At 40.7% G+C, this 23,238-nt stretch overlaps 1 protein-coding gene across 5 annotated transcripts in view; it reads left to right on the top strand.

Annotated features, from left to right (window-relative positions):
* The window catches only part of FMO2 (flavin containing dimethylaniline monoxygenase 2), a 33,550-nt gene extending 10,779 nt beyond the window's left edge, over nucleotides 1-22,771 (top strand). For 4 of the 5 annotated variants that reach the window (XM_015062278.3, XM_015062277.3, XM_027046233.2 and 1 more), the window contains 7 exons: nucleotides 3,895-4,083; nucleotides 6,381-6,543; nucleotides 8,792-8,934; nucleotides 9,249-9,454; nucleotides 13,435-13,790; nucleotides 16,303-16,375; nucleotides 17,389-22,771. In XM_015062278.3, the coding sequence (XP_014917764.1) occupies nucleotides 3,895-4,083; nucleotides 6,381-6,543; nucleotides 8,792-8,934; nucleotides 9,249-9,454; nucleotides 13,435-13,790; nucleotides 16,303-16,375; nucleotides 17,389-17,740 (1,482 nt within the window). In that variant the 3' untranslated portion in view covers nucleotides 17,741-22,771. Of the gene's footprint in view, nucleotides 1-3,894; nucleotides 4,084-6,380; nucleotides 6,544-8,791; nucleotides 8,935-9,248; nucleotides 9,455-13,434; nucleotides 13,791-16,302; nucleotides 16,376-16,683; nucleotides 17,369-17,388 lie in introns of those variants that run through there. The other variant, XM_027046236.2, reaches the window with a different exon arrangement.
* The last annotated feature ends 467 nt before the right edge of the window (nucleotides 22,772-23,238 follow it).

The raw sequence follows: 23,238 nt of genomic DNA, 5'->3' as shown, positions 1-23,238 counted from the left end.
AGGTCAAAGAGGTTTTTGCCACTTTCTCCTCCAGGATTTTGATGGCTTCCTGTCTTATGTTTAGATCTCTCATCCATTTTGAGTTTATTTTTGTGTATGGTTTAAGAAAGTGGTCCAGGTTCATTTTTCTGCATGTTGCTGTCCAGTTTTCCCAGCACCACTTGCTGAAGAGACTGTCTTTATTCCATTGGATATTCTTTCCTGCTTTGTCCAAGATTATTAGTTGGCCATACGTTTGTGGGTCCATTTCTGGGTTCTCTATTCTGTTCCATTGATCTGATTGTCTGTTTTTGTGCCACCAAATGCCTTTTTATTCAATGTAATAACAAGCTCCCTGGAGACAGAAACTCTGTGTCCTGTTTGCATTTAGTCCCTAACTCAAAGCTCAGGGCCTGGACAGGAGAGATACTTGATATGTATTTGTTTATTAATAAGAATCATTCTCCCTTCTCAACCATCAGCAAAGGGTTTTACCCAGATTCATCTAAACACATAGACATCTGCTTCAGCCAACACAGGAGGAAGCCAACATAGAAACAAAGCTTTTTTTTAACAGCTGTATACCAATCAACCATAATAAAGATTATTACTTGATCTTCAGGGAAAAACTTGTGATGTCATCATTGATTGCTGACAATTGCTGACACCAGTAGAACTCCCAGAGGAGAGTCTTGCCCTGGCTCTGAAACTTCTGTAGCGGTTCAGACATCACAAGCAGTCCTTCTCATGACTCCAGAGCCCCTTAAAATTGACCTGACGGAGGAGCCAACCACATTTGAAAGCCACTGTATTGGCACATGAAAAAACCAGCATGTTGGCTACACTATAACAATCTTAGTTTAGTTTTTTCAAGAGTCAAACTAGTCAAACTATGACTAGTTTAGTAAGATTAATCCTCATGACCTATAATAATAACAATCGAGGCAGACACGTGTTGGGCACTTATTTAGAGACAGGCATTGTGCTAAGCACTTTACCTAATCTCAGCCTGATAACAATTGATCAGTGTTGGAATTATTAATGAACCCCATTTTACAGGAGAAAATGAGGAAACTGACTTACGTAACTTGCCCATGGCTAAAAAGCCATTAAAGGTGGTAGAATCAGGCCATCAATCCAGTTTGACTTCAGAGCTCTCACATTTCCTCTGTGCCACTTATAAAATTATCTGATCTTGAGGAAAAAATAATTGGTATCTCTTTGCTTCACGAAATACAGTTGACCCTTGAACATCATGGGGGTTGGGGCACTGACTCCCACACAGTCAAAAATCGGTGTATAAATTTTGGCTCCTCCTTTGAGGCACCCAGGTGGCTCAGTCAGTTAAGCATCCCACTCTTGATTTTGGCTCAGTTTATGATCTCACGGGTTCCTGAGTTCAAGCCCCACATCAGGCTCCTTGCACTGACAGTGCAGAGCCTACTCGGGATTCTCCTTCTCTCCTCTCTCTGCCCCTCCAGTATACACAGTCTCCCTTAAAATAAATAAATAAACTTTAAAACAAATTTTTTGGCTGCCCTAGAACATAACTACTAATAGCCTACTATTGACCAGAAGCCTTACTGATAACATAAACAGTCGATTAACACATATCTTGTATGCTGTATGTATTATATACTATATCCTTACACTAAAGCAAGCTAAAGAAAAGAAAATATTAAGAAAATCGTAAGTACTGTACTATAAAACACCTATGTATAAATGGAGCCATGCAGTTCAAACCTATGTTGTTCAAGGGTCAACTACATTTCCAAGTTTGAGAATTTGGCTGGATAAGAAAGTCAGACATTTAGTCTTACCAAGGACATTGTACTTGACCACGCTGAAACACCCAGAAATATCAGTTTGACCCTAGTCGTATACAATTTGAAGCTAGTGTTTGAAAATTAAAATGATTTATTGATCCAGAGTTCAGGGTCGTTGTATCCTTGTGTATGAGGCAGAAACCACTTCATATTCTAACGCAAACTCCCTTGACATTCAAGCACTTACATACAGTTAACATCACACCAAACTGTAATCACCTAGAAAGCTGGCTGACACTAAACTGACTAGCTTTTATCAAGCCATTTGAAACTGAAATAACGGTACAATCTGAGCCTTGATTCTAGACTAGGAAAGGTAAACACATTGTTCACATTCAAAAAGGCATTTGGCTCCTGACCTATAGTAGGCATGAATGGTTGGATGGATGGATGGATGGATGGATGGATGGATGGATGAGGAGAGATAGAAGGAATGCATGAGGGAGATGGATCCTCAGAAACGTAGACTTAGTTAGCAAGTATTCTACATACCACTCTTAAATGACATGATCTGAGCACAAACATTGTTTTAGCTTTGGTAACTCATATTCGTACTGATAATCCTGAAATTAGGACACAGTGAGGCCCAACGCATACAAAGAGCTTTGCTGATAAAAGAGGAAAGGTCCCACAGTTTATTCTCCTTTAAGTCTTTGAAATCAAATCCAACCTCTTGTGCAGAAAACTCAGGTGTGATGGTGAGTGTGCCTGTGTCGGTTATCTTGCTGCTAGAAAAGCTACCCTCAGTGCCTTTCATGTACTGCGGTGAATGGGGAGTTTTAACCAACAGCTTTGCTGAAGCTTGTAGCTTCCTTAATAACACAGACAATAACAACACTGTTGAGCATCCAGTAGCTGCCCATTTTATAGATGAGAAGACTGAACCTCACTGCACTGACTGGTCCGGGCCACACAGTCTAAAGAGAGACGGATTCAAAGCCGTGTCTAACTCCAACAACCAGATTCCTTCAGCTAGTCCAGGCTGCCTCTTTCAGTGCTGCCAAAGATTTAAGGAGGCTGGATCTAAAGGTTTGGCAGGAAAGTAACAATTCTTCATGAATAATGATGAGAGAGAAACATGAACAACTGAGTTATTATGGTGGCAGGATTAGAGTTCAATATTTACTTTCCTTTATTTACTATTCTGTGGAAACGACAGAGTGCTGTTTCTGTATCACTGAGTAATCTATTCCAATTAATTCACAAGTTCCTGCAACTTTTCCATTTCATTACATTGCACCCTAACGTTGCATCATAATAACAACTACTGTTTGCCTGAATTATGCCTTAGTCTGCAGAAGCATTAATTGAGGAGTTCCTGGGTGGCACCATTTAAATTTTCTTGAGCAACCCTCTTTGATGACATGCCGATTTCAGGGACATTGAATCACCACACTTAGCTCTTACATAATTTAACATAAAGAACATTATCAGTATGCACAGCGCTTAGAGGAAACTATAAACTCAACCATAGCATGTGCTGTCTGCGGTTTTACCAAAGTATAGTGGCTAAGATTTAGATTCAAGTCGAAGATGTGATGGATGCTAATGCTGTTCACTTTTAGCACTTGAGGAAGGTTGGTTTCCATAAAGCATAAAATGAAAGTGGGGCATTCAAACTAAGATGTGAAAACTACCTGCTCTCAGAAGTATTCATTTTAGGTACAATTCTCCAGAATACTTCCTCACCAGAATCCCAGAGTTTGTTGGTTCCTAAAGAGGTGGAAGGTGGAGATAGGCTCTCCAGAGGGAGTTCCGGAATGGGGCTAATTGTCACAATGGCTGGCATTAAGCAGGTAGAGAGGTGCCCAATATCCTGCAATGTGCCAAAACGAGGGTTGTCCCCACCTCCTATCCACCATGGGCAATAGCCCCTCCAGTGAACAACACTGGAGGACCCCAATGAGGCCCTCTCACACGGGATGATGGAACATATAAGCCGCACCTCAGCACCCAGACACTGTAGTCCCTCTACAGCAGTGAAAGACGATCACATAACCCAAGGGTTAGACTTGGAAAAAGAGTAAAACACCAAGGGATCGTTTTAAACGCAACATGATTATCACTTTTTTTAAATTTTCTTCTTTAGGAAAATGTTGAAGATGGCCGAGCGAGTATCTATCAATCTGTCATCAGCAACACCAGCAAAGAAATGTCCTGTTTCAGTGACTTTCCAATGCCTGAAGACTTTCCAAACTTCCTGCACAATTCTAAGCTCCTGGAATATTTCAGGATTTTTGCCAGAAAGTTTGATCTTCTAAAATATATTCAGTTCCAGGTATTGTATTTTGGGGGGAATGGCTTTCTCCACATGGGTTCAGCTCACATTTAAATAGAGAAGTTACTCTGGTAATTAAGAAAAAGTGAAGAAAACAAAATATTTCAATCCAATTCTTTGCTGAAAGATAAGAGCAAGATAGAAAGCCCAAAAGGTAGTGTCACTAACCCCGATATTATAGATTACATGCACATTAGCAGAAGAGGAAAATCACCTGTTAAAACTAAGGATTTGAATAATGATGATATTGACCATGAAACTGCACTTAAGCTAATATCTATAACCCCTGCAGACCCCTAGCCTCATTTCCCTTGAAAGAATAGAAGAAGAAAATCAAACTGCTATTTCATTTTTGGATCTTCTCTGTAGAAATGGAATTGCTGAGAAATACGTATGAAATAAACTCACAGCTCTCCATTCATTTCATAAGCCTGTAGAAACTATTTTTGGTCTTTTGGGGGGGGGGGAAGGCATGGCACATTCTCTGGCAACATAAGGCTGGTTGGATCATTTTTAGATACAATTAGAACCACCTTTCCTGTGCTCCCTCAAAAACAAATAATCAACAAGAACAATATTCGCACTATACATGCTGGATTTTTATCAATAACCTACACTCTGAAAACTAGTAACTGTGCTTAGGAAACAAAATTAAATTATACCTCTGGATAAATAACTGTGAGTGAGCTTATTTTCTTGTAACACAAGAAAAAAAATCTCATTTTCTCAGTAATTTCATTTTTGTTCCAGGTTTGCATTCTATTAATTTATAGTAGCTGATCGTGGTGGAAATCTATATTTGTAACTACCATGAAAATGTATCTGATGTAGTTTTCCCCAATGCCTGGCAGAACCATCCTATGAATAACAGATTTTTTTGTACCAGAAGCTTTAATAGGTCTTTGCCCATTTGACTATCAATTTATTTAACAGATATATTGCCCTCTTATGATATCGTTTGTGTTATGTGTTCTTTGAAAGGTCACGTCAAAGTTGCAAGGGAGCTGTTTCTTTTGTTTATTGCATTACTGCTGTTGGATTCCTGGAGATTAGAGAGGGGTTAGGAACACTCATTTCCATTATTAGTCTCTTGGTACAAGTCATAAGATATTAGGGCTCCGCTCGATCTATAAAAGCTCTGTTGCATTTCTAATAGCCTCCTGAGTTGCACTGAAGGTGTTAGTTCCCAAAGCACATTTTTAGTAGCAATAACCCACAGTGCTTTAGCTAATATACTACCCTAAACTGCAAATCTGAAATCTTTTCTCATAGCCAACAATGCCCAGACATTTTATAATACGTTTGCAAACTTTATACTAATAGTCTATATATTTTCTTAATTGGCACAGCTTCAAAAATTGCCAACCCAGCGTTTTTTTTAAATATCTGAAAATTTGAAAAGCAGGTGTATGGGACTCAAATACTTGTAAGCAAGAGAAGCATGTCATGACTCTAGAAGTAAGAAAAACTTTGTTTCCACTTGACATTGTTTCTTAAACACCAAAGATGTATAACCTTTATGTGCATTTACAAATTCATAGACCTCCAGTGAGCTACATTAAAAAAAAAAATTAATGGGGGTGACTGAGTGGCTCAGTCGGGTTAAGCATCTGACTCTTGATTTCAGCTCAGGTCATGATCTCATGGCCTGTAAGTTCAAGCCCCACATCAGGCTCTGTGCCGACAGTGCAGAACCTGCTAGGGATTCTCTCTCTCTCTCTCTCAAAAATAAACTTAAAAAGAGGATTTCCTATTAAAAAATTAATGAACATAAATTATTTCATCCAAATGAGATCATGAACTATATTGCTAACATGATGTACTCTGTTTTAAAAATAATTAATATGAACAGCTACCATTCATGGGACGCTGACAATGTGCCAGGCACCATGCAAAGTGCTTCACACGAGATGTCTTCTCTAGCACAGATTCTGCACAGAGGTGGACACATAAAAGTTTCTTAATCAATACTGACTGTGCGATCACTTGAATAATAAACATGTGTTTTGTATCTTGCCCAGAACTTGTCTGTCTCTCTCAAGTCCTTATTCAGTCCTTAACAGACAGGTTCTCACTGCTGAGTCAGGCCTCTTGCACAAAGTACCATATCCTTGGTAGCTCCCTGCCAAATAAGAATGAGAAGGGGACGCTTCGCAGTCTCTGTCTTCAGTGAGTTGAAATGGATTCAAATGGAACCGAGATGGAGTCTGCCCATCCCCACTCCCAGGGTACTACTGAATGAAGCCCCTGTTATGCCAGAGGAACGCTCAATGATGCCTTCTCTGTGTTCGTTCAAGACAACCGTCCTCAGTGTGAGAAAACACCCAGATTTCTCATCCTCTGGCCAATGGGAGGTTGTTACTGAGAGCAACGGCAAGAAGCAAAGCGCTGTCTTTGACGCGGTTATGGTTTGCAGCGGCCATCACATCCTCCCTCACATCCCACTGGACTCCTTTCCAGGTGAGGCCTGTGGGGATTCCCAGCTTTTTGGAGTAGGTCTTGTTGGGGAGGAAAAATTTTCCTCGACCCTTCCACATTCTTTTGGCTAGTCTCAGAGTTAAATTGACAAGACAGACTAAGAGGAAAAGTTTAATTATGCATATAGAGACTCCGTAAGAATATGAGGCCCACAGGCAGTCAGGCAATTGAGGCTTGTGTGCCATTCTGAGCTAAAGAGAAGGGGGCACGGGTTAAGGGCTTCAAGGGGAAGGAAGTCAGTTCACAGGAAGGTGAAAAAGCCTTCTGTTTGATGGCCCATCCAGAAACAATGGGACACAGAGAGGAAGTTTAACAAACAGACTTTGCTAAGTTCCTCCCTGTCTACCTCCCCTAGTTCATATTATACTGTAGTTATCGACAGTGACAGCTCCCTCCCAGGAGCAGGTCCTCTGTCTAAATTCTTTTAGGCAGTCGGGGGAAGTCAAAGGTTTTTCTGTTTTAAGGAGGCTTCTGTTCCTTAAAAATTACTAGCTTAAAATAATTCACATGCCAAGGAGGCTCATTTTGAGGTGATGAATTTGGCTGCCCTACAGTGTCCAGGTATTTTATATGCAGATTGGATTGACAGGCAAAATTAGGTACTGCAACGGGACATAATATTAAGATCTGGATAGAGCCAGAAAGATGAAAAGCTCCACACGCCATCTTTGTTCCCATTGACCTCTTTGGGTCTTCATGACACAGGGACTTCGGCCAACTTCCTCCAAAGTCACTAAATCTTCCCTGGGATTTCAGAGAACTTTCACCCAGATTGGTTCTCCATTGGCAAGGCCCTTATATCCATGTGCCTACCTTGGCCTTTATCTAGCCTACCAAACCCTGTGACTCTGGTATATCCTTGGAGACTTTTCCTCAGAGCCATGCCTACAGACAGGGATACTGAGGAGATTTCCTGGCAATAAGTGCTCCTACAGGACACTGATGGACACAGAGAGAGTGAAGGAGAGGGATGTAGCCAATGGAACCCCACATCCATCTCTCCTGGTACCTCACAGGCCCTTCTCTCAGAGAGCATACTTCCTTCTCAAGGCCCTCGGGGGAATGTCTAATACAGTGGTTCACAGTCCAGACCTCACACTCAAACCACCTGTGGAGTTTCTAACATCCTAATGACCCCCAAAAGTTCAAATGATATAAGGTAGGCCTAGATCAATTAAGGGTTGCTCAAGTGATTTTAATATACAGCCAGGCATAAGATCTTCTACCCCAAAGCAAACAGAATCACCTGGTGGGTTTTTAAAACCACAACTTGCTAGGCTCCACCTCTGGTATTTCCAACTCAGTAGATACGGTGTCATGAGGCTGAGAATTTGCATTTCCAACAAGTTTCCAGGTTCCAGCTAGTGATGCTGGCCAAAGGACCACACTTTGAAAACTAATGATCTAAAGGTTCTCTCAAGCAACCCACGATCAAAGACAAATACTTTAATAAAGTCATATTTTCCTGGGAAAGACAGAGAGAGGCTTGTCTTCAAAAAGGTTTGTCCAGTGAGTTACTGACTTACCGCAATGTAGGAAGCATCCTTCAATTTCTAGGTGCCTGTTTTTAGTTTATTTTCGTTTTTGTTTGCTTTTGCAAAATGAGAATGATAAATATTATTCTAATTATTACACAACTACAATAATAGCACTTCACAATATGTCAAATAACATTTAAAAGAATACATGTGTTAAGTGATATTAAAGTATCACTATACAATCCAAAATAGGATAGGGATGGCTCAGTCGATGGAGCGTCTGACTCTGACTCAGGTCATGATCTCACTGTTCATGGATTTGAGCCCTGCATCAGACTGCACTGACAGTGCAAAGCCTGCTTGGGATTCTCTGTCACCCTCTCTCTGCCCCTACCCTGCTCTCTCTTTCTCCCTCTCTCCTTCTCAAAAATAAAAAAATAAACAAACAAAAAAATAGGATAATGGGTAGTGAGAAGCCAGCATCCGACTCTGCTGTATTCATTGAAGCCATTTGTTTATTCTCTAATAAATATATAAGCTGCAGCCTCTGAAATCAACTCTTTTGGTCCTGTGCCATATGCTAGCATTTCTTCTATACTTAATTCTTTGAGTCTGCCAATAGGTCTTGCCATTGCAACCCCCCTAAGAGGGGAAGAGGTAAAATAAATAACTGACCCCAGAAAAGAAAAGCTGAAAATGCACTTTTACTGAAATGTACATGGTTCCTGGATTTCTCTCTTCTTCCCCTGAAGGTATTGAGAAGTTCAAAGGCCAGTATTTCCATAGCCGCCAGTACAAGCACCCAGAGGGATTTGAGGGGAAACACATCCTGGTGATTGGACTAGGAAACTCGGCCTCAGATATTGCCGTTGAGCTGAGTAAGAAGGCTGCTCAGGTGGGATGCTCTCTGCTTATCTTGTACCATGGAGGAAGGGAGGAGGGACATATTGGAAAACCCCAGCCACGTAACCAAAAAGCTCCAATACTCATTAATTGGTTGGTCAGTTGGTTCCTACAGTGCGGTATCATAAAAAAAAACCTGGTAGTCAGGAAGCCAAGGTTTACCTCCCAGCCCTGCCATTAATCAGCCATGTAACCCAGAGTAAGTCTTCTTCTCTGAGCCATATATGTGATATATCACCTACACAGTAGATTCCTCCCACAAGGGACAATGCCCTGATTTCAACAGCATTCCTTTTTGCTTACCAGGTTTTTATCAGCACCAGACATGGTTCCTGGGTCATGAGCCGTATCTCCAAAGATGGCTATCCCTGGGACATGGTGTTGCACACCCGGTTTATCTCCATGCTCCGAAATGTCCTGTCACAATTCAAAATAATTCGAAAATGGATGATGGAACAGCAGATGAATCGGTGGTTCAACCATGCAGATTATGGCCTTCAGCCTCAAAACAAGTAAAGTCATTTTGCTTTTTCATGTTATACTCATTGATAAAGCAAGGGTGTCAGAGGTGCCTCTTGGTAAAGAGCCAAATTGCTAACACAGCATTTCAAACTACAACCTAACAGTATGGGTATTATAGACATTCCAGGATTTGAATTCCAAATTTGTGCTGCATACCTTTTAAAAAGTAAATACTTAAAGAGATGAAATAGAAAATATTATGAACTTTTTTATGGTTGAGTAATATTCCGTTGTGTACGTATACCACATCTTTTGTATCCATTCATCTGTCAATGGACAATTAGGTTGCTTCCATATTTTGGCTATTGTGAATAATACTGCAATGAACATTGGGTGCATATATTTTTTTTTCAAATTAGTGTTTTCATTTTCTTTGGGCAAATACCCAGTAGTGGAATTACTGGATCACATGGTAATTTTATTTTTAATTTTTTGAGGAAATTCCATACTGTTTTCCACCATGGCTGCACCAATTTGCATTCCCACCAACACTGTATTAGGGTTCCTTTTTCTCCACATTCTCGCCAACACTTAGTATTTCTTGTGTTTTTTATTTTAGTCATTCTGACAGGTATAAAATGATATCTCATTGAGGTTCTAATGTGTCTTATGATTAGTGATGTTGAGCATCTTTTCATGCAGCTGTTGGCCATCTATGTCTTTTTTTGGAAAAACATCTTTTCGGGTCTTCTGCCAATTTTTAATTGGATCACTCGGCCATAAAAAAGAATGAAATCTTGGCATTTGCAACAGCATGGATGGACCTAGAGACTATAATGCTAAATGAAATAAGTTAGTCAGAGAAAGAAAAATACCATACGATTTCAGCCAGGTGTGGAATTTAAGAAAGAAAAACAAACAAACAAACAAAAAATAGACTCTGGAATGCAGAGAACAAACTGGTGGTTGCCAGAGGGGAGGTGAGTGGTGGGATGGATGTAATAGACCAAAGAGATTAAGAGTACACTTACCTTGATGAGCACCGAGAAACGTGTACAATCGTTGCATCGCTATATTACACATCTGAAACTAATATAACACTGTACGTTAATTATACTTGGATAATAAATTAAAAAAAGAAAAGGAAATATTCAGCGCTGCTTCAGAAAGCAGAACTAGGATCATAGGAAGAACTTCCTAATACCCAGAGCTGTCCAACATTGGAAAAGGCTGCTTTTGTTGTTGTTGTTTGTTGGCTTTTGTTTGGTTGGTTTGGTCTGAACCACAGACATTTGTTTCTCGTAGTACTGGAGGCTGGGAAGTCTAAGATCAAGGTGCCAGCAGATTCGGTTTCTGGTGAGAGCATTCTTCCTGTCTGGCAGACAGCTGCCTCCTCACTGTGTGCTCAAGTGAGGGGGAGAGAAAGAGAGCTGGTTCTTTAATGCCTCTTCTTATGAGGTCTCTAATCCTATTGGATCAGGGTCCCACCCTTATGATCTCATTTTACCTTAATTATCTTTTTTTGTTCTTTTTTTGTTTTCAGGAGTAAACTTCAGTGATTCACCTCTTACATGTAACACCCAGTGCTCATCCCAACAAGTGCCCTCCTTAAGGCCCATCTCCCATTGAGCCCATCCTCCCACCCACCCACCGCTCCTACAGCAATCCTCCCTTTGGTCTCTGTATCTGAGAGTCTCTCATGGTTTGCCTCCCTCTCTGTTTTTATCTTTTCTTTCCCTTCCCCTATGTTCATCTGTTTTCTTTCTTAAATTCCACATATAAGTGAAATCATATGATATTTTTCTTTCTCTGGCTGACTTATTTCACTTAGCATAATACATTCTAGTTCCATCCACATTGTTGCAAATGGCCAAGATTTCATTCTTTCTGATTGTTGAGTAATATTCCATTCTGTATATATACCACATCTTCCTTATCCATTCATAAGTCAATGGACATTTGGGCTCCTTCCATAATTTGGCTATTGTTGATAGCACTGCTATAAACATTGTGGTGCATGTGCCCCTTTGAATCAACGTTTTTGTATCCTTTGGATAAATACCTAGCAGTTCAATTGTTGGATCATAGGGTAGTTCTATTTTTAATCTTTTGAGGAAACTCCAAACTGTTTTCCAGAGTGGCTGCACCAGTTTGCATTCCCACCAGCAGTGCAAAAGGGTTCCTCTTTCTCCACATCCTTGCCAACATCTGTTGTTTCCCGAGTTGTTAATGTTAACCATTCTGACAGGTGTGAGGTGGTATCTCATCGTGGTTTTGATTTGTATTTCTCTGATGATGAGTGATGTTGAACATCTTTTCATGTGTTTGTTAGCCATTTGGATGTCTTCTTTGAAAAGTATCTGTGCCTTCTTCCCATTTCTTCACTGGATTATTTGGTTTTTTGGCTGTTAAGTTTGATAAGTTCTTTGTAGATTTTGGATACTAACCCTTTATCCGATATGTCATTTGCAAATATCTTCTCCCATCCCATCAGTTGCCTTGGAAAAGGCTTCTCTAAGAGATTGTGACCTTCCTTTCAGAAGGGTGTAGTGGGACATGTGTCCCAAATTCTCCATGTGAACTAATGCTTTGCTAACTCTGTACACCATAAGGGTTCTTCCTATGAGTGGCTTTTGAGAACATATTCACTATCTCTTTGCCAAAAAATAAATCTCTATTGAGCTCGAAGTTATATATCGCTGATCTTATAAACACAAGCAAACATTATGAATGTTTGTTTTTCTTTAGTGATAGCGGGCTCCTTCCCTTTAAAAAAAATATAAAAACAGAGGGTGCCTGGGTGGCTCTGTTGGTTAAGTATCCAATTCTTTTTTTTTTAAGTTTATTTATTTGAGAGAGACAGAGAGAGAGTACAAGAAGGGGAGGGGAAAAGAGGGAGGGGGACAGAGGATATGAAGCAGGTTCTGTGCTAACAGCAGAGAGCCTGACATGGGGCTCGAACTCACAACCGACTGAGTCACCCAGGTGCCCCACATCCAGCTCTTGATCTCAGCTCTGATTTTAATCTCAGGGTTGTGAGTTCCAGCCCTGCATTGGGCTCCATGCTGGGTGTGAAGCTTACGTAAAAATATATATATATACACAAAACACAAGAGCTTCGGAATCTTTTAACAAACACCATATGACTGCTCAGCTCTGATATCTAATACATGTAGCATGTATTTTCTTATATTAAAAAAATGTTTCTCAAATCTACAAAAAGGAATTCCAGAAATACAACCAGACTTTATCACCCATGCTATCACATACAGAGACTCCGTGGATATTTGGGATGAACAAATATTCCCAAACTTCAGTTTATACATTAATTGTAATACTAATCCCTTAATAAAGTTTCTTTTTTTTTTTTAACGCCCTTAATAAAGTTTCAAAACGAATGGGGATTTAACTAAATTCTCCTTTCTTACTTTATGATCAGATAGAGATTAAATGGAACAGCATGATAATTAAAGGCAGATAACATAAAACAATAGTGACAATATCAATGGGATAATCATGACTGGAATATTCAGGGACTGACCCTGGTATTTTGGTTAAGTCCTTGGGAATGCCTCCTCTTTTGAAATGTCTTTTACCCACATCACTTACATGCCTTCCCTTCTTTGTTGAGGGAGAGATTTGTGATATAAGAATAAAGTTATCAAGATAGTAAGGTTCGGGGTAGACCAACTAGTTAAGTTAGAAAGATTTATGGATAGGGGCACCTGGGTGGCCCAGTCAGTTGAGCGTCTCACTCTTGATTTTGGCTCAGACAGTGATCTCACAGTTGTGAGATCCAAACCCACATAGGGTTCTGTGCTGGGTGTGGCGCCTGCTTCAGATTCTTTCACTTCCTCTCCCTCTGCCCCTCCCCCTCCTCTCTCTCTCTCTTTAAAAAAAAAAAAAGAAAGAAAGTTTTGTGGATATTTGAGAAACCTCATTCAAAGAGCCCAACCCCATAAAATATCAAGAGAGTTCCAGGACTCCTTATTAAATGTTCCTTCTAAGTATTTTCTTCTGGGTGTTTCAGACATCTCATGAAAGAACCTGTAGTAAATGATGATCTTCCAAGTCGTATACTCTATGGAGCCATCAAGGTGAAATCAAGAGTGATAGAGCTCACAGAAACTTCCGCCATCTTTGAAGATGGAACAGTGGAGGAGGATATTGATGTCATTGTCTTTGCAACGGGATATACTTTCTCTTTTCCCTTCCTGGAAGAGTCACTTGTTAAAGTAAAGGATAATACGATCTCACTGTATAAGTACATGTTCCCTCCTCACCTGGAGAAGTCAACTCTGGCATGCATTGGTTTCATCCAGCCCCTAGGCTCCATTTTCCCAACTGTTGAACTTCAAGCTCGTTGGGCAACCAGAGTTTTCAAAGGTACGTGAGGGGCCAAATGAGGGGCTAAGGGTTTTACACCTGATGGAGCTTGCTCAATAGTAAGTTTAGACACAGAGGTTGCCAGTAAGAATGTGGCCAAACTTGGGCTGCTCTCGTGAGATTAACATCCTAAAAAATTAGTGGAGAATTTTCAAAGTAGCAAATACAGAGATAAAATAATACTAAATGTCTGCAATCATCCTTTTAAAATATTAGAAAGTTCATAGAATTTCAATTGTCATAAAGCTAAGTACATACTATCCTTTCCTGGAATCATGAGAGAATAGTTGAGAAAAAAAAGATCTATGACTCCCCGTTTTACCTAGATGATGTTTATAAATTCCTCTGAATACATGCAAATCCAGAGACCCAGGGCCTTTCTGCATTAACTCCAAATTAACCCTTAGTATGTTTTTTTAAATTTTTTTAATGTTTATTTATTTTTGAGAGAGAGAGTGAGACAGAGTGTGATCAGGGGAGGGGCAGAGAGAGAGGGAGACACAGAATCTAAAGCAGGCTCCAGGCTCTGAGCTGTCAGCACAGAGTCTGACGTGGGGCTCGAACCACAAACCGTGAGATCATGACCTGAACCGAAGTCAGAAGCTCAACCAACTGAGCCACCCAGGTGCCCCAGCCCTTAATATGTTAAGAAACTCAACCTCACAGGTCCTTACAAAGTCATAAAGCTATTGAAAGTTTTCTGTCTAAGTATCTGTACAGCCTTTTGCATTCCTCCCTGACCCCAGGGGTTCAAATTCAGGTCAACCAAAACTCATTGAATACCTAGCCTTGTGCTGGAACCTGGTGGAATAGAGAGAAAATTTTTTTTTATTTGAGAGAGAGAGAGCACACACAAGTGGGGGAGAGGGGCAGTGGGAGAGAGAATCTTAAGCAGGCTCAGTGCTCATCATGAAGCCCACTGATCCCATGATCCTGGGATCATGACTGAGCTGAAATGAAGAGTCAGATGCTCAATTGAGCCACCCAGGCAACCCTAGAGAGAAATTTAAACAGATCATTTCCACATACTAAGAAAAATGCTTTGGTAGAAGAATGCATGGAGGGTATAGGAAGAAGAGAAAGGATGCTTAGCAGCAGCAGAGTGGGGTAAAGGAGGGCATGTGGTCAAGGAAAACTTCCTAGATGACCAGGTTTCTCAGGTGCAAAAAAGGGAATCACTTGAGCCAAAGCACAGAGGCATGATGGATGTGGAGAATTATAAGCTGTCTGTTGTTCCCAGAACCTGACATATGAGGCAGAGAGGGGTGAGAGATTATTCTTTCTGGAGAAGGGGCCAGGACACAGGAGCCTTTGTAAGGCATGCTAAGAAGGTTACAATACAAAACTTAGGTCCGCGCTTTCCAAATCTGGCTACACATAAAAATCATCTGGTGGACCCTTAGGGACCCTGATTAAGTCTGGCTTGAGGACCTAGAATCTCCATTTTAGAAAGCTTTGCAGCCAGAGGACCCAATGAGAGGTTATAAGCAAAGAAGAGACATTATCAGATTTACATTTTCAATAGATTAGTTCAGCATTAGTGTGGAACATAGATTGGAAAGGAGAAAAGAATGAGGTCTTGGAGACCAGTGAGAAGGCTGGTCTGCAAGTCTCTACTGAAACATGATGCAGCTGAGCCAGGCAGAGAGAAAGTAGTGAAGGTGATAGAAATGTGAGAAATAATTAGGGATAAAATCCGCAGGACATAATGATCAGCTGAATGTAGAAAATCAGAGAGAGAAACAGGAATCACAGATGACTTTCAGATCTCTAGTATGGGAACTGGGGGGACAGCAGAGCTATGAATAGAGAGGACAGAAGAAGAAGAAGGGAAGAGAGAGGACGTGTGGAAGAAGATGTAAGTCTGACCAGGAGGGCTTTAATGACGCGCTTGGTTATGGACTCGTTGACTCTGGTATGTCTGATGACCAGCCATATCCAGGGGAGACTGACCATTTCGACATGCCCCAGAACACCCGTGGACAGAGATGTAATCACAAGCACGTAGTGATAACTCCTACATCAATCTACTTTCTCTGTCCCCACTGCTCGACCTTACCTCCACCAGGCTGACTTCAACAGCCTCTTAACTGGTCTCGCTGCCACTAAACTCACTTCCCTGGAGCCCATTTTCCAAAATTCAGCAGCTAGAAGAATCTTTCCAAAAGGCAAATCTGATCTTGTCACCACCTGCAGAAAATCCTCCCATGGCTTCCTATCACCTTCAGGATACAGCTCAAGCCACCTGGCGTGGCTTCCAGCTCTTCAGGCTCACCTTCCTTCTCCAGCCACTTCTCTTACTCCCTCCACCTCAGAGTTCACACGGTAGCCCATGCTCCCCTTATGGGCAGCATCACCTAGAACTCAAGAAGAGCAGCACACCCCAAAGTTCAACAACACAGCAGCCCTGACTGGCGTAACAGGGGTCAGAGGTTAATGGTGGGAATCAAGTACTAGATAAAGCAAGGATACTGAACCAAACCCACTACTCAAACCAGCCTTTTATTTCTAGGCTTGTGTACCTTGCCCTCAGAGAAGACTATGATGGCGGACACTATCAAGAGGAATGAAAAAAGAATAGATCTGTAAGAATTTTTTTTCTAATTCTTTACACAGAGCAGTGTTTCTCAAAGCATAGTGATCTGACTACCCACAAGAACCACCTAGCTGTTTCTTAAACATTTCCTGGGTCACAACCCAAACCAACTGAATCAGAACCTCCAGATGAGACTGGAAACCTGTATTTTTATGTTCTCCCTAGGTGATTCTTATACATATTAGTTTAAGAACCAACTACGTAAAGCTAGAAGTGTTACCAAATCAGGACATTTTTCCTGGACTTAATTTTATCCAGCTTTGTGTGATGCCTGTGTTCAATTGCATATCTTCTCAGGCTGCCCGCTCTCTGTGGTCAGAGAGGAAATTGGATGGGGCAGTGATGGTGACAATGGCCTGAGTGTCTCTGGAAGGACAGCTGGGGGATGTCCTATCAAACTAAATTATAAAAGGAGTTGATGTGAAGCGAAAGTTCAAAGAAGCATACTTTGTGATATGGTAGAATGGGGTTCAGTAGTGATCAAGCACCCTTGGACAGCTGACTTGGGGGCCTCATATATAGGGGTTTCTCATGGTTAAATTCTAATTAATCTAACATTTACTGAGCATCTATTACGTTCCAGCCACAGTGCCAAGTACTTTCATAATTTAGCAGGTAAATACTAAGTGTCTTTCCTGTGCAAGACACTGAGCTCGGATTTCATCTGCATTCGCTCATGAATCTTTGCAGCAACCTTGATTAATTTGTACTTGCCTGGAGAATTGAAGCTACTCACTAAATACCAAGTAATAATCCTGGTTTTAAACCTTGTCACATTCCCAGAACTGCCATGAATTCATGACTATTTCTTTCACGGCCTACTCTCAATCTGAGATCTGGGCCTTCTAATGAGATAAGCTCACACCTTCCACTGGTGATTTATTCAAAACTCATTTATTCATTCACTCAGCCCTTCTTTCTTTCAACAGCCCTCGAACACCTACTGTTCTTATGTGACTTATAACATTTTGTGAATCTGCCCTCTCTACGTTCTTCATTAAGGTTTGGAAAGAGTCAGAGTCAGACACTGCAGACCGATTATATCGACTACTTGGACGAGCTCGCTTCAGAGATAGGTGCGAAGCCAGACCTCCTGTCTCTCCTGCTAAAAGATCCCAAACTGGCCGTGAAGCTCTATTTCGGACCCTGCAACTCCTACCAGTACCGGCTCACTGGGCCTGGGCAGTGGAAGGGAGCCAGAAGTGCCATTATCACTCAGAAAAAGAGGATACTGAAGCCTTTAAAGACACGGGCACTAACAACCTCATCTAATTTCCTAGTTTCCTTCCTGTTGAAAATCCTGGGGCTTCTTGCTATTTCTATGGCCTTTTTTTTCCAGCTTCAGTGGTTCTAATCTGTCAGAGTAAGGCTTTTGACTTTAGTGTCAGTCAGCTCCTCTTTAAAAACAAAAAAGGCTAAAAGAAAAAATATTAAATCTAGATTCTATGTTTCAGAGCTGATAGGAACAGAGAGGTGGTTGTAGAGAATTAGCAGAATTAGGTCCGTGTAAAACACCAAAATGGCGTCATGAAATTTCTTGGCCATTCCAACCTTTCCTCAAGTTCGCCAGATTCTCCAAAAGGACAAATAACATGGCCATGTACATAGTGCTGCCAGCCCTTACATAACACAGTTGTGTGGAAAAAAATAGAAATGCACAGAATGAAAAGCAGGCCCCATGGCTTAAAACATTGGAAAATTTCAACAGTGAGTAAATATCTAATCCCCTGCGTGATGCTCTTAATAGTCCCCTTACCCAGACTGTATTTGGTAACAAAGTCCTTGGGTGTTACGTCATGCTCCATTTGCTTAGTGGGGCATTGCTCAAAAATCCTGGAGATAACAATGAGAGGATAGACTCAAAAAACGATGGCAATGATGTGACAGACTTCTAGCACCTCATGTTGAAAGCTGAGCCAACAGCCACGTTTCTGATACTTTGACATAAAACCACTATAAAAATAAAAATAAACATGCCATAATAGCTATATACATATTTAGTACTTACCATTGACCAGACATTGTGCTAAGTGCACAGTATAGTATTTACTTCATTTAATTCTTGCGATAATTTTGTTAGATGGGTGTGGCTATCATACCCACTTGTCAGATGATGGAACTGAGACTCAGAGCATTTGGGTAACATGCCCAAGACCATACAGCTGGTCTTGTCGTGGAGCTGGGATTTGAACCCAGTTTTGCTTGACTCTAGAACTGCAGATCATAACCTTTCTGCAGAATCTACTTATTGACAAAAGCCCTTATTATTGATCAAGTACTTATTAACAGTTAATTTTCTTTATAATCATATATATGTTGCTTTGGGAGGAACTTAACACAGATAATAGCACTCTTCTTGCAAATATGATCAATTAATTTTTTTTGGAGTGAGAGAGAGAGAGTACATGAGTGGGGAAGAGGAGTAGAGGAACAAGGGGAGAGAGAATCCTAAGCAAGCTCCACACTTGGCGTGGAGTCCAATGTGGGGCTTGTTCGCACAACTGTGAGATCACGACCTGAGCTGAAATCAAGAGTCAGATATTCAACCAACCAAACTATCCAGGCACCCCCAATTAATTGATTCATAATATTTGGTTTATAGTCCAGCTAGATCTAAAAAGCATTTGAAGGGATTAACAGTGCGAGACACCTATACAAGAACATTTCAAATAGCCACTGACATTTTGAAAAAATAAGCACCAAGGAAGAAGTATATGTTCCAAGTAGATGAAAAGCATTATAATGATTGAGCCTTGTATATAGCTCTAACTTTATAATCAAGGCAAGGGCAAAACAATATGTAATCTCCGTCATCTGATGAAAGGAAGCATACCAGTTTTTTAGGAGACACATTTTCTTGGAACTGAAATCTAAAAAAAGACACAAGCAATTCAATGTCAGTAAGCTTTGAGCAACATAATAAACATCCAGTTTATCTGTCCACTACAGCCATTCTTTCCATGAAGTGTGCTTTGGGAGATAAACTATGCCCTAAACCCAGACCAAGGCCTTCTGAAGAGGGAAAAGGTCAGAGATTAGAGATTTAGACAAACGTCTCCTCTTACTTTTCCAAAGCCTTTGTGGACACTGTTCTTTACTTGGGCCTGGATTTGTTTCTGAAGTGCCTAGAGCAATGTAATGACAATCGCTATCAGTGGAAGCTTTATTTCTTTAGAGTCCATTGAAATAACACCACCATTTAAATGCCACATTTGTTTTCATTGCTCCTATAAGCAGTTTCCTTTGAAAAAATTGCAGATGGTATGTATACTTCTTGATTAAAAACTGATTATTTTGCTAATTATTAAAGATGATTTGCAAGCCTTTATATCAATAATAATAATAATAGAATTTATCAATCTTGTATAGCAAGAGAAGGTGAACTACTTCCGGTAGGTTAAATCCAGTGTACTACCTATTTCTATAAATAAAGTTTTATTGGAACACAGTCACAACATACATTGATGGTCTGTGGCCGCTTGCAAGCTACAATGGTGGAGTTGAGTAGCTGTGATAGAAACAGTAGGACTCACAAAGCCTAAAATATTTTACTATCTGGCCCTTTAGGGAGAAAGTTTGCCAATTTCTTTGTCGTCCCAATTATTTTTCATAACTTGCTTCATTCATCGTTATCACTACCAGGGAAGTAACTATAATAACTAGGTTATTATCCTACTTTTACAGTGGAACGAATTGAGAAACAAGTGTCAGGTTGATACTGAATCAGTGGGGAAAATAGCTCCATTAGGACAAAATTATTATTAAATGTATAACCTTGAAAATTTTAGAAAGAGGATGATCTCTTGAAATCTTTCCAAATATTCTGAAATCTTTTTAAAAACATAAATAGTTCATTTCCAGAGTCTGAGATTCACTAAGGAAGACTCATCCAAGTTTATTCTTCTGCCTCTATATACCCTGAAACAGGAAACTATCCCAGACAAACCACCTAGGATAGTTTGTTCCAAACTACAACCCACAGACTATCTCAGGGAGCTTCTAGAAGTGCAGATTCTTGGAGGAGGAATTAAGATGGCAGAGAAATAGAGGGACCCTAAGCTTGGTGCATCCCTCTAACATAGCTAGACAGTTATCAAAGCATGCTGAACACCCAAGAAATCAATCAGACGTCTGAGAGAACAAAAACTGGTGGTCTACAAGTAGAAAAGCCACCACCTTTCGGAAGGCAGGAAGTGCTGAGCGTTGACTCAGGGGAGATATAACTGTGGGTACGGGGAGGGAGCCCTGCTCGTGGAGACTACCACAAAGTATTATAAGCAGCAGGGCACAAAGTCTGAGTCTTTAGAAGTCCACTACCATGGGACGTGCCTGACTTAAAGGTACTCGGGTGGCAAAGCAAGGCAGAGTCCCAGGAGTGACAGTATGGAGTGAGGATCCCCTGGGTCGCACGAAGAATGGATGGCTCCCACATGCTGCACTGTTCCCAGGCACAGGAGCAGGGTCTCTGGCTGAGGGCAGTGAGCCAGGGTGCCAGCTTTCTGCTCTACTTTGCTATAAACTCTGAACCACTGCATGATCATGTGATCACTTTCCTAGCACGGGCTGGCAAACACTTGTGCTGTTGCACAAGTATGGCAAGACCCTCCCCCAGAGGAACAGCACCGGTCCAGGCTGCAAAAGTTTCTAAAATTTGGAGTTTTGAAACTCAGTCATATGCCTGCGATAAAAGAAGCTCGGACACAGGCAGGGTGAACGCAGGGTCCTGACAGAAACCAGGGACACAAGAGGGGTGACTGATTGCTCTTCTGTGAGGGTTCCCCCAAAGAGTGGGGGGGCACAAACTTTCAGCTCCAGAGCTAAAGAATGTGGCACCACCACATTCATCCCACCCATCAGCGCTGAAAGTCTTCAAGGAGCAAATCAGCACCACCTAGTGGAGGCCTAAGCTACCCACACCAAGCCTCACCCACCCTGTGCCCTGGAGGTGTAGTATTTCCATTGAACAAGACAGCAGGAGAATGAGCCCAGGATTCCCCTCCCCCAGAAGACCAACACAAACAACTCACTCACACCAAGTCTACTGATCATAGAGTGCTGCAAGCTTCAGCTCTAGGGGAAATAGGATCTCACTTCCTTTTTACTTATATTCTTTATTTTATTTTTTTCACTTATTTTCTTATTCTTTTCTATTCCTTATTTATTTATTATTATTTTAATTTTTATTTCTATATATATTTTTAAATTTTTTGTTTGTTTTCATTTCATTTCATTTTATTTATCTATAATAAACAGTGCAGCATGTTGGAGCCACCCACTCTTCTTGTGACCCAGGGATCCTCAGTCCATACGGTCACTCCTGGGACTCGGCCTTGCTTTTGGGTGGTTGGGGGGGCAATATAGATTGTTTTAAAAAGCAGACCAAAATACAGCCAGGATCTAGTTTTTGGGTTTTTTAAATTTTTTTTCCTTGTTTTTTTCTTTGTTTTGTGTGTGTGTGTGTGTGTGTGTGTGTGTGTGTGTGTGTGTGTTTTGTTTTGTTTTTGTTTTCTTCCCTTATTTTTTTCCTAGACAAAATGATGAGATGGAAAATTCACCCCAAAAGAAAGAACAGGAAGTAGATCTCATGTCCAGAGATTTAACCAATACAGATATAAGATGTCTGAACTATAATTTAAAACAATGATTATAAGGATTCACTGGGCTTGAGAAAAGCATAGAAGACACTAGAGAATCCCTCTCTTCAGAGATGAACTAAAATCTAGTCAGGCTGAAATTAAAAATGCTATAACTGAAAATGCAAACCCATAAGGAGGCCATAAAAATGAAGAGGGATAAAACAGAGGAGTGAATCAGTGACATAGAAGATAAAATTATGGAAAATACTGAGGCTGAAAAGAAGAAGAAAATAAAGGTAATGGATCATTAAGGCAGACTTAGGGAACTCGGCAACTTGTTAAATGGAATAACATTTGTATCATAGGAGTCCCAGAAGATGAAGAGAGAGAAAAAGGGGCAGAAGGTTTATTCAAACAAATTATCACTAAAACTTTCCTAATCTGGGAAAGGACACAGACATCAAAATCCAAGAAGCAGAGAGAACTCCCATGAAAGTCAACAAAACCCAACCATCACCAAGGCATATCCTAATCACATTCACGAAATACACAGACAAGGAAAGAATCCTGAAAGCAGCAAGGGAAAATAGTCCTTAACCTACAAGGGAAGATAGATCAGGTTCACTGCAGATCTGTCCACAGAAACTTGGCAGGCAAGAAAGGAATGGCAGGAATATTCAATGTGGTGAATGGGAAAAATGTGCAGCCAATAATTCTTTATCCAGCAAAGCTGTCATTCAGAATAGAGAGAGAGAGAAAGAGTTTCCCAGACCAAAAAAAAAAAAAAGAAAGAAAAAGAAAAAACTAAAGGAGTTTTGACCACTAAACCAGTCACAAATTTTAAGGGGGACTCTGAGTAGAGAAAAAAAAAAAAACCTAAAAGCAACAAGACTAGTCACTGATTCACCACTGTTGGCAGAGAAAGGACCCATTCCAAGTAAAATATTTGACCTTCAGTAGGCATGGTACCCTCTCCACCTGCCCTTTCAGTACTACTAGTCTGTGTTCTCACAAAAAGAAAAAGAACAACCTCAATGTGAAAGGGACTTAGGGAGTTACCCACTCTTAGGAATATCAGTCAACCAATCACCATCAAGAAAGGCACCTGTGGAGCCTCTTGATGCTTTCTTCTGGGGGAGTGGGAGAGCTGAAGGGTAGGGACTTGTGGCTGTCTTTAATTTTTAGAGGGAGAAAGAAAAAAATTGCACTGGGTGGGTCTAATTTACTAAAGCTAAGTAAATTCTACACTCTCTTTCAACTCATCAGAGCAGGGTGG

The sequence above is a fragment of the Acinonyx jubatus genome, chromosome E4 (assembly GCF_027475565.1).
Source record: "Acinonyx jubatus isolate Ajub_Pintada_27869175 chromosome E4, VMU_Ajub_asm_v1.0, whole genome shotgun sequence".
NCBI lineage: Eukaryota > Metazoa > Chordata > Mammalia > Carnivora > Felidae > Acinonyx > Acinonyx jubatus.
Note: the sequence above shows the minus strand (reverse complement) of the source record. Positions and strands in the feature narration are given on the sequence as shown.